Source organism: Episyrphus balteatus, chromosome X (assembly GCF_945859705.1).
Source record: "Episyrphus balteatus chromosome X, idEpiBalt1.1, whole genome shotgun sequence".
NCBI lineage: Eukaryota > Metazoa > Arthropoda > Insecta > Diptera > Syrphidae > Episyrphus > Episyrphus balteatus.
In genome coordinates this window covers 4520324-4535571 of record NC_079138.1, presented here as the reverse complement: position 1 = coordinate 4535571, position 15248 = coordinate 4520324, and the positions used below count along the sequence as shown (strand labels likewise).

Below are 15248 nucleotides of genomic sequence, written 5' to 3'. Positions count from 1 at the left end.
ACAAAAAAAAAAAAAATACTGCTGAACAAGTCATTGAAATAGTGTTGGTTAAACATCGATAGTCTATCGATAGTAAAAAACTATCGCGTACATCGATAGTTCTAAAAAACTATCGACAAAACTATCGATAGTTTTAAGTTTAAAGCCTGCCCCATAAACAAAAAATACCAAGACTGGAAACTCGGCGGTCAACTGACGTTTGCCTACAAGCTGCGAGATGTGGTGAATGTCGTGAACCTATCGTTGTGTTCGTGTCAAATGTGTGGTGAATGTCGTGAATCTATAAATGTGTGCGTGTTAACGTCATTTACCAACGTGGTGGCTTTCACATATATTCACAGACAGCAATGTACACAAAAGGGTTTTGGGGGGAAACACGTACGAAATTTTCCAGTCTTGGTATTTTTTGTTTATGGCCTGCCCCTCGGACCTCGGTCCGAATCCACTCCGCCTGAGGCGGAGCTGAGTCCGACTTCGGATCAGAAACTGGTCCGAAGGCTGCTCAAATTAGTATGGAAATTATAATCACCGCGAAGTCGATTGCATATGTATTGGTGTGGTGAAAATCTCCATTCCGAGAAAACGGAGCCGAAGGCGGACCTGAGCCGGAGCAGCGAAAACCTCCCAGAAAGAGGAATAAGAAAGGGATGACATTTCGCATTTGCGACCAAAAAAAGAACAAGATTTATTTTTTTTTTTCACTGAAACTGTTTTATTTTTTATTTTATTTTGGCAAACGAAATTTTCACAATAAATACAATATAAAATACAATACATTTTTTTTCATTTTATTTCATTTGATGCTGCTGCTGTTGTTGGTGTTTTTTTAGATACCCAATCGCATGTTTCACCTTCTAGATTTTTCTTCATCATTAGAGATTACATCTACAACACAAGAAGAAACAACATTTTAACCCAAACACTTTGAGCGATATATAAAACATACCTTTTTTGTTTTCCATATTGTTTATAATTTAATAAAATTGTTTATAATTAATAAACTAACATTATACAAACAACGACACGAGACACGACGCGACCAAACACTTCAACAAAAAAATAACAAAATGACGCTTTGGCTCTTGTTGGCCTTGTCTTTCTTTTCCTTTTCTCATTTTTCACCACGATTCTCGTTCGACTTTGTGTTCATACACAAAAAGTTCCAAGTGTGTGAGTGCAAGCCCGATTTTCGCGGTCTGAGGTCGGAGTTTCTTTGTTGAACTCAGTTTTCTTGCTTGAAGGGTGGTACGCTGCTCGCGCTAAATTTTAGCTGAGATAAAATTCCCATACAAGTTATCGATAACTTGTATGGGATCCATTTTATCTCGGCTAAAAATTTTCGATAATTTGTATGGGAGCTAAAATTTAGCGCGAGCAGCGTACCAGGCTTTAGTACTTATTTTTGCACTTTTGAAGGTTTTGTGTTCTTTGACGCCACAAAAGTGTAAAAACAAAATTACTCCGGAGTAATTTTAGTACTACGGAGTACCCCGGATTTACTCCACATTTTTAGTCAGATTTACACCGATTTGCACACACACTTATGAATTTGAAGTTTGACATTTAAATATTTTGTTTGAAAAGCCTGGTACGCTGCTCGCGCTAAATTTTAGCTCCCATACAAATTATCGAAAATTTTTAGCCGAGCTAAAATGGATCCCATACAAATTATCGATAACTTGTATGGGAATTTTATCTTGGCTAAAATTTAGCGCGAGCAGCGTACCAGGCTAAAGAGAAAAATGTGAAAAGTGTTTCTTTAAAATTCTTTTGTTATTAACAAAAACAACCATTATGATTATATTTCCTATTTTATTATACTCCGCCATATATATTTCTTACATTATTTTCGTTAATTCTTCACTTTTTCCAAAATGAAATTGAAACCCGAATAAAAGAGTTTTTCAGCCAGTGTTCTTCATCAATAAAAAAAAAATCCTGTGTCAGATAAAAAAAAAAATCCCACTTTTTTTCTGCGATGATGGAATATTTTTATTTTACAATTATCAAACTAAGTGTGTGTGTCAATTAGGCTGAAAAAACCGATCAGAAGTATGTATAGTGAAAAATATACCAAAAGTAAAACTAAGTCCGCTTCTACACGAAGACGCAAAGCGCGAGACGCACATAAGAGCAAGGGAGGATTAAAGTTCGAAGACATAGTCTGCTTCTACACGAAGACGTAGACGCACAAGATGCACATAAGAGCAAAGGAGAAATCGATCTTTCTCTCTCCCTTGTTCTTATGTGAATCTTGTGCGTCTACGTCTTCCTGTAGAAGTCGTCATACGAAAAAAAAAAAAAAACAAAATAAAACCAAAGAAAATAGCTGTCAAATTTGCGCCTTCAAAAAAATACTACGTGTAGAAGCGCGCTACGCATCGAATCGAAAATCATATATTGCAAGCACTTTTGCCTAAATGGGCCACTGTGCGGCGGCAAAGAGTTCTGCCATGGAAATAGGGGTAGGAGATGTAGTTGTTGTATTAGATTTCTACTCACGAGTAAACTACCACCTCCAAAGGAATGGGGCTAATGTCAACAATGGCATCGTTAAATGACATGAAATAGAGAGTGCGTACAAAGTATTAAGATATTCAAATTACTTAAATACCACCTGTGGCACTGCTAGTATATAAACAATTTGACACACCCATCAAAGTGCACAAAGATGCCTCCGACAATGTTTTAACATATCCATATCCATAAAAAAAAAAAAAATCATGCCTACGGGTTCACATTTACTAACACACCGGGCAGACCGATTGTCATTTGGCCTGATGGCGAGATGATGTTATGCGATCACAAAAATCTCAAAAGTGCTAATTTTATATAAGGCTGCATCGTAATGTATAAAGGGACAGCTGTTCCGACAATGATCCGAACCTTTTTTTAGTGCGAAGTTGAAATTTTGTTTCACCCTTGTCACGCATTTATGAATAGAGGAAAAAAAAAAATTAGCGTTTTAACTAGGGATAGCGGTTGTTAGTACAGAAAATGGTTTTCGTTTTTTCCGGGGCCAAAAAAACGGTTTTTGTAAAAACCGATTTTCGGGTTTTTTGCTTGATTTGATAGCCAAAAAAAAATTCAACTTAATTTGTCAACCAAAAAAAAACCTAAGCAAAGTTTTTCTTTAATTTGATTTCGTTATAAGAGTTCTTAACTCACTCTTAGTAGAAGTTTTGAGTAATTTTTAAGCTCAATATGAATGAAAATTTATAATAATATGGTTAGTTGAGAGGGGGAATAAAAGTTCGACGTTTTTTTTTTTTCAGCCTGTTTTTTTTTTTTGAAAAAAAAAACTGGTTCACCGAAGCAAAAAAACCGCAACCGTTTTAAACCGGGCGGCTTTTCCAATCCCTAGTTTCAACTACAAATCGATTGCGAATGTGTTAGGACGGGCGTGGCATTGTTAAATGGCATGAAATAGAGAGTGCGTACTTGGTATTAAGAAGTTCAACTTACCAGTTGTTCTCTTAAATACCTGTGGCACTGCTAGTATATAGGCTAATAGGCACCACCCATCAAGGTGCGCAAAGATGTCTTCGGGAATGTTTTAACGTCTCCGTTAAAGTGCATGCGTTCTTTAACTCTCACATAGACAAAAATTGTAGAGAAATATTTTCAATGAAGAACTAAAATAATTTTGTTCCGATTCACAACATTTCTTTAACTCAGAATGATGGAGCAAAGCACAATACTTATGCCGTTTTATATTAGTTTCACTCAAAGTTTCATTCGCACTGAAATATAATGAAACAGTTTGAATTTCTTGCACCTAATTTTTAAATTTTTTATCATCTGTGTTGGCAAATAATCAAATCAAATTATTTTAAATATTTTTTTATTTAGAAGCATTCTCTCTTTTTTAACTAATGAGCAGAATGGAAGACATCCTTTGAAAGTGCCTCTACGGAAAGCTTTAAGTGAAACTTTTATTTTAGTAAAAAGCTCTTCTTTATACATTTCCGATTAGATACAACGGCAGCGTTACCGTTAAGCGACTTTAGTCGCTATTAGCGACCTTTTTGAAGCCTTAGCGACCAAGCGACGACTTATTATTTAAAGCGACCTTTTTTCTAATTTCATAATAGCGACTTTTTTTTTTTTCTTTCTAAAAATTGTATTTCTTTTTTAATTCTGAACATTTAGAGCTTCAAATTCGTGTTTCTTTTTTCGTTCTGAACGTATTCTGAGCTAGTTCAGAGCACCATCGATGGACTCAGAATAAAATAACTGAGCAGACCGAGTTGAATGCTGAAGGCTGAACACAAGCATTTAGCAAGTGAAATTGAAAAAAATTTTAAACAAATAAAATAATGGCGCAAGAGTGCAGTAGTCGTTCTAGTTTTTTTTAATTTTTATTTAACCCTTTTGCACCCAGCGTTACTCTCATGTAACATATTTTTAAAAATTCGTAAAAAATATTCCATTAAATATTTTTTTAGGTTTCGATGGCTTAATTGAAAGATAATAATGCCTATTTATTTATTTAATATATTAAATGCTTACATTAGAAATAAACTTAAATACTAATTATTAAACTAATGGATTATTACAAAAATTTAGTCAAATATCATACCTTTAATTTTTGTTAATCGAAAAAGGGACTGATATTCACATTTTTTTCTTTAATTTTTTTTGTTAATGCAATGAAAAAAAAATGTTAATTTTCAATCAAAAAATTTAGTGAGCACAGCATTTTGAAGGCAATTTAATCTTCTTTTTTTCTTTGGAGCAATGTTTATGTCTATCTCAACCCAAAAAAAATGTATAACTAAAAAAAAAAACAAAAAAACTCAAAAAATCGATTTTTTTGATATTTTTTTATGATTGTTTCGACTATTGTGGTATGGATTTTTTTTTTTCAATTTTTAAAAAACATTATTCCAATAGGAAATTTAATTCTCTATAAAAAGTTTTATATGCAATATATCAAAATTTCCTGCAATAAAAACCCGTGAACGTCTTAGTTCCTTTCTAAACTACATAATCAATAGCCTATTAAGATCCTAAAATGAAGACTGTTTTTTTTTTAGTTTCTAATTTCGTTATTGTTAATGAAAACTTTGTTTCAAGACAACTTATGTTTATTTTTCTATGTAAAAACATATGAAAACGATTTAGCGACTTTTTTTTTTTAAATAGCGACTTTTTTTCAATTTTTCAGGTTAGCGACCTTTTTTTTTCTAAAAGCGACTTTTTTAGCGACCTTTCAAAAATTTTCAACGGTAACGCTGGCATACAAGTATGGTATTGACACTTGGCATCACGGCACCTGGTGGATAGCGACGAAAACCCGAAAGTTATATAGATTATTTTCCGATTTGCCGCTCAATGTAATTTCCATAAGAAAAAAATAAAAAAGCCCTCGAAAAACATTTATTTTACAAATTAATTTTATATGTACGAGTATCAATGTTATGATTGTAAAATGATAATAATATGTGTTTATATCTAAATCAGGTTTAAAATATATCAAAAAGTATAATAATTCTTGTGTAATTTGTATTTAAAAAGTGCAAGTGAATCGCCTGAAAACAACAAAAAATACTATAAAAAATATAGAAATTATTAAATTATTCTTTTATTTGTTTTGCTTTTTCACAAATAATAGTAGGTTAGGTTAGGTAGAAATGGCTGTCAGGAAAACGACTGACACACTTAGACCATTTAATGGTCCGTTGTGATACCATGATTTTGTATGGAAATTCCTCACTAATTAAACCAGTTGGAGCTTTTAATGAAGCGGTGAAGGTTGAAGATGTCAGTATTGATTAGTTCACTAGTATCTTCTTAGAAATATTTTTCCAAGTATTTTTTACGTCTACTGGAAAGGGCAGGACATGAGCAGAGAATTGTTGGATTGTTTCTTCTTCTTCCTCATCAAGGCAATTTCTACAGAAGTCGTTAGAGATTACGCCAAGTCTTATGGCGTGTCTGCCTATGAGACAGTGTCCTGTTAAGACACCTATTACAGAGCTGATATGCAATCTACTTAGAGACAATAAATTTTTTGAACGTTTTGGATCTAGCTTTGGCCAGATCTGCTTGGTCGTTTGGCAAGTTATAATGTTTGACCATTGTATGTTTGTTGCCTCTATAGCTTCTTGCTTCAGCATGAGTTTGCTATAATAGTAGGTAAGCATTTTTTTTTTTATTTTCAACAATTTTGAAAGAAAATTAAACCAAAATAGTTTTTATATTTTAAGTAGTATTTGTTGTTGTTTTCCTGCAATTTGCTTCATTTTTTGGAGACAAATTAAATAGGAATTATTATTCTTTTTGATATATTTTAAACCTGATTTAGATATAAACACATATTATTATCATTTTACAATCATAAAATTGATACTCGTTCATATAAAATTAATTCGTAAAATAAATGTCTTTCGGGGTCTTTTTTGTTTTTTTTTCTTATGGAAATTACATTGAGCGGCAAATCGGAAAATAATCTATATAACTTTCGGGTTTTCGTCGCTATCCACCAGGTGTCGTGATGCCAAGTGTCAATAAGAAGACATTAGGTTTGTTCTTTGTGATGTGAGCTGTAGGGCACTCTGGGTCGCTCCGAATTCGTTGTCAAGCGTTTTTTGTAGCTCATTTTTCAAGCAGAGTTATTTCCTCTGTGTTCGATGTTAGCTCTGAACGCACCCTGAATAACTCTGGGTATTTTGTCAGAGCGCGGAATTCAGAGTCAACATTTAAGCCTGGTACGCTGCTCGCGCTAAATTTTAGCCAAGATAAAATTCCCATACAAGTTATCGATAATTTGTATGGGATCCATTTTAGCTCAGATCAAATTTTTCGATAATTTGTATGGGAGCTAATATTTAGCGCGAGCAGCGTACCAGGCTTTAAGAAAAAAAAATTGCTGGAGTGCGAAAAGTGATTTGTCGTTTGTGGATACAAAATTTTTGTGGCAAATACAAGATTTTTCACAAAATTCAAGAAATAAGAAACTAAATAAAGAAAAAAAATGTCAAAACAGAAATCAGCTTGTGAAACTAATGCTCTGAGGTGTTCAATGTAAAATAAAATCCGAGAAACTCTGATTTTTGTGACAGTTGATTGACATGACTCAGAGTGCATTGGAGCGGGAAAACAACGAACTGACCTATTAGCGTTTTTATTATCGTTATCTTCTGCGTATCTGCCCAAAATTTGCAAGATGGCGTCATAACCCAACAAACAATTTTGGTTCTATAAAGCTTTACAGATGCAATTGTTGCTTCTGTAAAGCATTATAGGAGCAAAATTGTTAGTAGGGAAGTTTATGAACAACAATTTCCAAGACAAACAACAACATTTTCAATAGGGCAGCTGTCAAAAACTTAGGAAGCCATTTTTTTTTTCTTTCATCTGACAGTTCTCGGTACTGACAATCTGCGCAACTATAATATGGCTAACATGGGCTACTGACAAAATGGCATGTCTGAGTGAGCCAAAACACACTATACAGGGTGTCCCACAGTCACCGCCCCAAATGAAAACCATGGATTCCTGAGGTCATTTGAAGTCGAAAAACTTAAGAGGTAATTTTCTCGTTTTCGTCCCGTTTTCGAGTTACCACGGTTTTTATGATTTTTGCTCTCTTGTCCTTTAACTGGCTTTATCTTTGCCAAACTAAGTTTGATTTGAAAGATTTTTTTTACAACCAATCAAGAATTTATTACAGTTTAAGTTTGTCTCAAAACTTTTTTTTCTGCGGACAACCGTTTTTGCACAATTTTGCATCAAACACAATTTTCTTCGTTTTTTAAGTTGTTTTTTACACTTTCATATCATTTAAGTCAAAAAAACACGTTAATGAGTATTAATTTTTTGTCCTTTTTCTTAAAGCCCAGTTTATTTTCATAAAAAAAATAAGTTTTATTTTATAAAAAAGGCTACTGAAAGTAATTAAAAAAAAAATAAACAAACTGAGTGAATTAAAAAAAAAAAATAATTTTTAAATAAAAAATTGATTTAAATAAATTAAATTTTTTTCTGAGCTTTATCTATTTGTTCTTTTCTTAATCATAATAGCTCAGAAAAAGTTTTTAATTCATTTACATCAATTTTTTATTTAAAAATTATTTTTTTTTTAATTCACTCAGTTCGTTTATTTTTTTTTTAATTACTTTCAGTAGCCTTTTTTATGAAATAAAACTTATTTTTTTTATGAAAATAAACTGGGCTTTAAGAAAAAGGACAAAAAATTAATACTCATTAACGTGTTTTTTTGACTTAAATGATATGAAAGTGTTAAAAACAACTAAAAAAACGAAGAAAATTGTGTTTGATGCAAAATTGTGGAAAAACGGTTGTCCGCAGAAAAAAAAATTTGAGACAAACTTAAACTGTAATAAATTCTTGATTAGTTGTAAAAAAAATCTTTCAAATCAAACTTAGTTTGGCAAAGATAAGGCCAGTTAAAGGACAAGAGAGCAAAAATCATAAAAACCGTGGTAACTCGAAAACGGGACGAAAACGAGAAAATTACCTCTTAAGTTTTTCGACTTCAAATGACCTCAGGAATCCATGGTTTTCATTTGGGGCGGTGACTGTGGGACACCCTGTATAATAGGGCTAGCTATAATCCGCATATATGCGAGTTGAGTGCGGCACGGCATCTGTGAATCACACTTTGCGAGCAGTTTTCTCAACACTGTTTTATTGAAACCATGCGGCTTATGCTAAGAGGCAGATGCAGATCTTTTATGATATAGAGAGGCATTTCAAAAAAGGTAAAAGCGTGGTTGTTTTTGTGCCTCGTGCTGCCTGGGCAAGAAATTTAAGTTTAGATCGATGTATTTCCAATATTCTGCTGAATCCCGTTATTCCTTATGCTCGATAAGAATTCTTTCTATAGTGCACGAGAAACTTCCGTATTCGTAAAGGACGTTTGTATTGCTTAAACAAACGATAAGAATCCACTTCATCGACAGTAAATGAGCTTTGGTAGACCAATGTGAAGGAATTCCTCAGGATACAGTCAAGAAACTCATTAGGTCATTAGAAAAATCGATAGTAAGCTGTTATAAGAGCTAGGGAGGGACATTTTGTTGTAAACAGTGGAAATGAGTAAAACAGTAATTTTTTATAGGTCGCTTTATTTAAGCGTATTGCTTTTTTAAAATGATTTTTACATTCTTTAGAAAAATAAAAAGTTTTTTTTTTTTTTTAATAAAGAGTTAGGTTATCAATGTTAGTATCTATTGTTTGTTAGCACAATCTCTTGGAACATTGATTTGGATTGTTTGTGTGACAGGCTTGGAGCTAAGATCTGGGTTTGAACCGCGACGAATTTGTTGAACAAACATGTTGGCAACAGAATCCTGTTTTCCACGGCAATGAGCTGGAACCTCGATAGTAACTTGATCCTTCTTAGCGCAGTGACTTGGGCAAGCATTAACCTCAACTGTGGTAAAGCAGTATGATGGTCCTTGAGCAAGGAACTGAACTCGTTTGGTTACTTCACATGGTTTGTTGCCTTGCTTTTGAGCAGCTTTGCTTGCGAATTTACCATGTTGGTGTTCATTTGATTCAGAAGATGAAGAAGATGAGCTTTGCCATTGACTGTCAGATTGGCGTTTGCCTTGGAATTTCTTTCCATTTTCGAAGTTGCTAACTACGTTTCCAGCTTGATATTGGACTTTGTAAGAACGAGCTGACTGTGCTCTTTGTTGTGCTTGTTGCACATCCGATTCGCATGTCTCATCGGCTACTGCCCAGGCTGGAGTGTAGTGTTCTTGGTTTTGTAGAACTTTTTGTTCTGGTGTGGCAATGTCATTGTTTTGTTCTCCATCGTAGTTTCCGCAAAGACCGGCAACTTGGTTGCGCAATTTTGGATCGGCATGTACTCGTACTCTTTCTCCATCGTAATAGATCTTAACTTCAGCTCCGTGTAATTCAACCTTCAGATCATTTTCTGAGATGGCATAGATGCGGGCGACCAATTGTTTCTCCTGGCTGTTTTGTCTGGAGTGCGACATCGATGCGTGAACATCGATAGAAGATTTCTGGGAAACTTGTTGTGGTTTGTCGTTAACAGTTACGAGGGCAGGAGTATTAGGTGTGTTCGATGGCGAAAGCTGGATGCGTTGTCCTGCGGTAACAATTTGAACTTGTCTCTTGTTGCCACCTTCGTTAGCTTGGCGAACGAGAACTGAGAGCTCATCTTGAGTATTAGTTGGCTTAATGTGTTGGAGCACAGCGTACCAGCACTTTCCAATTTGTTGGTGTTCGGCTATTTCGTTGTCGAAGGTCAAAATTTTGGTTTGATCGATTACGCACACCTCAGAGTTGCGAGTCATGGTGCGCATGGTGCGTTCTTCAAGATTCATTCCTGGGTGAACTGCTAAAAGGTAGCGAGCGTTACGTGGAATAGGAAGTCCAGTGAAGTTCTGTTGTCCAGTTGGAAGTTGAATGGTCATGTTCATCAAATGCTGGCGGACATCGAAATTGATCTTGGCATCTAATTTGCCGGGTTGTCCCTTCTTTGATTGATCAAGTTTATTGTTGTAATATCCCCAGTGGTTCAGGACAGAGTAGATAGATTGTGCAAAGCTCTTAACATCAGAAGTTGGTTGTTCAGTTTCGGCAATAATATGGAATTGGTCAAGGAGATTGGCCTGGTAGGTTGCCTTTAAGCAGGCTGGCATCTGGTTGTTGCCCTCTTCGCGCATTTGGCGTTCACATTCTTGGGAAATTGGCGATTGGAGGAGTTGTTGTTGGTAGTTGTTTGTTTGATCCATGATAATCTTGACATTGATTTTAGAGTTCTTGGGTTTGCCTCCCTCTCCGAGAATTACTGTCAATTTAGCGTTGGATTTTCCGTTGTGCTTTTGGGCATTGTAGAAGTTAAGGGCAGGTGTGTTGGCAAAGTTTCTGATGTAAGAAGCATACACTTGCTTGGCTGGGCCTCCAGTGGCAGTCTTTGCACTTCCGAAAAGTAAAACGCGGGTCTTGTCTCCAACAGAGTTGTCAGCTTGAGCAATGGTTCCAACGAATTTGGCGGGCTTTGATCCATCAAAGACTAATGCAGAATCAATAAGTCCAGCAGATGCTTGATTCATATCACGAGCGGCATTCCAAATCATTTCCTCGCGGCGAGACTCACTGTTTGGTGCAATATCAGAGACCAGAGCCAATTTGGATTCATCAGTAGAGGAAAGTGGTTTGTCAGAACGCGAACGCTTGTTGTTGCTTGATTCGTTGATCTCGGGTTGGTTGTCAAATTGAACACCGAATTTCACAGCTTGATTGGCAGACCGTTGCAAATCTAAGTGCAGAGTGAATTTGTAGTGAGCCAGTCCACTCTTTGGCCATGGTCCGTTTGCAGAGATGTCTTCTGCTTGAGTAGTTTCTTTCAACTCACTTGCATCGGCAAATGGCAAAGAAGCCAAGGACAAAGCAGCACGAAGTTTGGTCAATCCTGTGTTGTCCATGTCTTGATAGAAAGGCATTGTGAGCAGGGAGAGTACAATATTTCCGGAAGATGTGCTTTGAGTTGTTGGCTCAAACAAGTAAGGCAAGAACTGTACAGGGTTGACAATATTTTGCTGCTTGACCAAAGATTCCATTGTCAATATGAGACTCATTGGAAGTTGAGCGTATTGCTTGACTCCTTCGTTCTGAAGCAAGCGTTCCATAGCATTGACAGCATTCTGTGAGAATTGATGTTGGGATCTAACGTGGAAAGCCATACCGATAGAGTCTTGACCAAATGTTGTTTCGTCTCCGACAGTTGGACGGACCTCGATCAATTTGACCTCTTGGGCTTCAGCAACTGGGCGTAGGCTGAGGGCGTTCTTGCGAGCAGTGAATGGCCATGAACTGAAGTGCATAAGCTTAACTTTGTTGTCAGTAGCTAATGGAGCAACCTTTCCTGATACTGCGTTGTTCTTCAAGTCAATGTTTAGGTTTGCACTCATTGGCATATGGACTTGCATCTTTTGAATTTGACCAGCAACATAGCGTTGACGTTCGAAAGGTGTGATGAAACCAGCCTTACCAATCTTTTCCATGCTGAAAGTGAAACGCACCTTTGATGTAACGTTGATTGCTTGTGTATCGTGAATGTTGGACCAGGCCTGTGCATTGGCAAGACTTGGTGTGGTCTTAGCCTTAACATCTCCGACAGTTTGTACCAAAATAGGTGCCTTGAAACTGTAGTAGAATGGATAACCGGTAGCCAGAGGGAAGGCAACCTCAATTTGTTGATGGTCGTAGATTTTGTTGAAGTGCAATTGGTGACCGGACATTATTTTCTGAATGATGCCAGCAAGTTGAACAGGAGCTGATTTCAAGGTTTTTTCGTCAAAGGATACGAAGTTCTTGCGACCCAACATCTTGAAGAGGAGTTGTCCAGCTACTTCGTTGTTGTTTTCAGAGCCAAAGTTGATTCCAAGTTGTTTGATGATTTTGTGTGCAGAGTAGGTGGACTTTTGGGATTCAGCAGTGTTGGATTTTCCATCAGAAACAAGAGCATCCCATACATTTTGTACACTGGACATTAGGGCTTGAACATCAATATCATTCATATTAATGCCTCCATAGTTTTTCCAAGAAGTATAACTCATCAATTTAGGGAAGGTGCTGTCAGGTCCCATGATGTGAGTCATTTGGAATTCTTCTGAAATCTGAAGAACCTCGGATACATGGTCTCTTAGTGAAGACTTTGAGTTCTGAAGACCATAAGTGTGTGGGTTCAAGAACTGCTGAGCGGCCTTAGCATTGGCAGCAAGGTTAGCATTTTCACTTGATGTTAGTTGAGCGGCGGAGTTGATAGCGGACTTGATTGTGGTTCTAACACCGATGCTGGGTTCGTTGTATGTTGACATTGCCATGCGTTGAAGAATAGCTGCTGGTGGGTCAGTACGCATCAAAAGAGCTACAGCCATGCTACGGATTTCTGGTTCGTCAGCAACATTGCTGTAGATTTTATAGAGGACCTTTTGTGCATACTTAGGGTATGACTGGGCAAGTTTATCAAAGGCAGCAACAATAGCCAAACGTTCAAATGATGAAGCACGTTTCTCATCTTCCAGGTAGGTTTCGAAAACTTCAACGATTTTGGGATGGGCAACATTACCCAAAGCACGAATGTACTTCTGGCTGCGTTGTTGGTTCTTGTTGTTGATGTTGTCGGCCAAACGTTGTCCCAACCAGGGCACAATTTCCTTGGTGACAATCTCACCGAGAGCTTTTTCGAATGAGCCAAATGATTGCACAGGGTAGTAGTTGTTTGCGTAGCTCTTGTCAGAGTAAGCACGACGCAACAAATCAGCAAAATTAATGAGGATGCTTGGGTACTGTCCTGGTCCTGCTTGCTTGCGAACTTGATCGTTCTTGATGATCTTCTCGAAGATTTCACGAACAATTGGTTCAGTTGGGGTACGCAAGTTCTTAAAAGCTGTTTCCAACAGACTGGCGGCTTGGATTCCTCGCACTTGACCATTGGATACATTGTTCACAATCCATAAGACAGCTGGATTGGTACCAGCTTGAGCAACAGCATCTAAGAGTGTCTCTTCAAGGAATTGCTTGCCTGCTTGTTGTTGTTGTTGTTGTTTTCGGGATGCAAGTAACTGATCGATTTGTTCATAGTCCATTGTTTGGATGAGTTCGGCCAAAATGGTGTATTTCTCTAGGGTGTCGCGGGTAGCGATCTCTCCTTGTGATTCCAAATCGGTGGAAATTTCTTCAGCTAGCTTTTGGCCTTCAGCTACAGCATCAACGGAGTTATGGAATTGGATTGATCTTCCTTTGTTTCCAATTGAAAAAGGATGCAGAGGTTGTTCAGTGGCTTGTTTAGTTGTTGGGTGGGGTTGATAGTGGTGAGGGTATTTGGCAGCATAGTGGGGAGAGTTCAACTCTTCAGATGACTCGGAAGAAGACGAAGATGATGAAGAGGATGTGGTTTGCTTACGAATATGGTTCTCGGAATCAATGCTTCGACGTTGACGCTGACCGTTATATTGTTCCTCGTCGTACTGACCGTTGATGGCACTCTTAGCTGATGTTCTTGGGTTATTTTGGTTATCGGATGGAATGTTGTAACGGTAAACTAAATTTCCAACATGAATCAGGCTTTCAGAGTTGACTGCCAGAGGAGAGTTGATTGCAGCAATAGATTCAAGTTCAAGAGCAATACGACTGACAACTTCAGCTTGATCATCGTCATAGAGCATTGGACTAACAGCAACACGGTTTGTTGTTTCCACAGATCTGATTGTGAAGCGATCCAGGGGACCAGACACAACAACACGGGTAACGGAAGCTTTCTGCAAAACACTGAGTCTTAGAAAAACGAAAAACAAAAAACAAAACTAAATAACAAAATAGGCAATATTTACGGAAAGGAATTCTCCCATCTGGTTTGAATTTGGCTTCATGTCTGATGCTCCAGAAATACCGAAATGGTATCCACGACGAACATCGCAGTTGCTGTAATTGACGGTTTTAACGAATTGCAAAAGGTTTTCGTCCATTGAAAGTCCTGTTTGTGGGGCCCATTTTTCTGCAGGTTCAGCATCGCTGAAAGCGGGAACTGCTGACATTTCGTATAAAGTTTCGCATTCACCAGTCACTGTGGGTTCCATAGTCTTGTAGAAAGCGTTTGTTGCACTGGTTGAGGAGTCTGATGGCAATTGATTGTGGCGGCATGTAATGACATTTTCGCCAGTAGTATCAACTTGCATTTGGGAGAGAACAGCCTTGAGCTGGTTAACATCGTCATTGCTCATAGATTGATCAACATCCAATGAACGGATAACTCCATTTTTGTAGTTGATGCTGAACAAGGACTCGGTTTGAGGTTCGTCGCTGTAGCTCAATTTTTGTTCAGGGATTTTACTGTTGAGGCCGTCTTTAAGCTCATCGTGGAAATGAGCATGTCGAACCTGTGACAGTTTTCCGCGAACAACTGTCTCAGATTCAGGTTGCAAGATCAACTTTCCCTTTGTGATGATACCAACATATTGATCCTTGCCCAATCCGTAGCCGGTGAGTGTATTTGCCACGTAAGAGTAATCATACTGTTGGTTTGGCTGCCATGGTGTTGAGCAAGCACAGAACCCAACTATTGAATATTTTATAAATTAGAATCAAAATATTCACAAGGACAAATCTTTCAAACTTACCAAGGGTTAAGAATATCAAAGAAGTCCTCATGCCGTTCCGGAGTGAGCGCTGTGTTCAGTCGATAGAAGGTTATTCTGATCAGTAACTAAACCAATCTGTGCCTTCTCAAATGTTTTCTC

General features: G+C 37.2%; 1 protein-coding gene across 1 annotated transcript; it reads right to left on the bottom strand.

Moving 5' to 3' along the window:
• Positions 1–9063: 9063 nt before the first annotated feature.
• On the bottom strand, positions 9064–15248 carry LOC129920515 (vitellogenin-A1-like). The gene is made up of 3 exons (XM_056001804.1): positions 15129–15248; positions 14343–15067; positions 9064–14270 (listed from the first exon to the last, which is right to left on the bottom strand). The coding sequence occupies exons 1-3, from the start codon at positions 15157–15159 to the stop codon at positions 9198–9200; spliced, it is 5829 nt and encodes a 1942-aa protein (XP_055857779.1). The 5' UTR covers positions 15160–15248; the 3' UTR covers positions 9064–9197.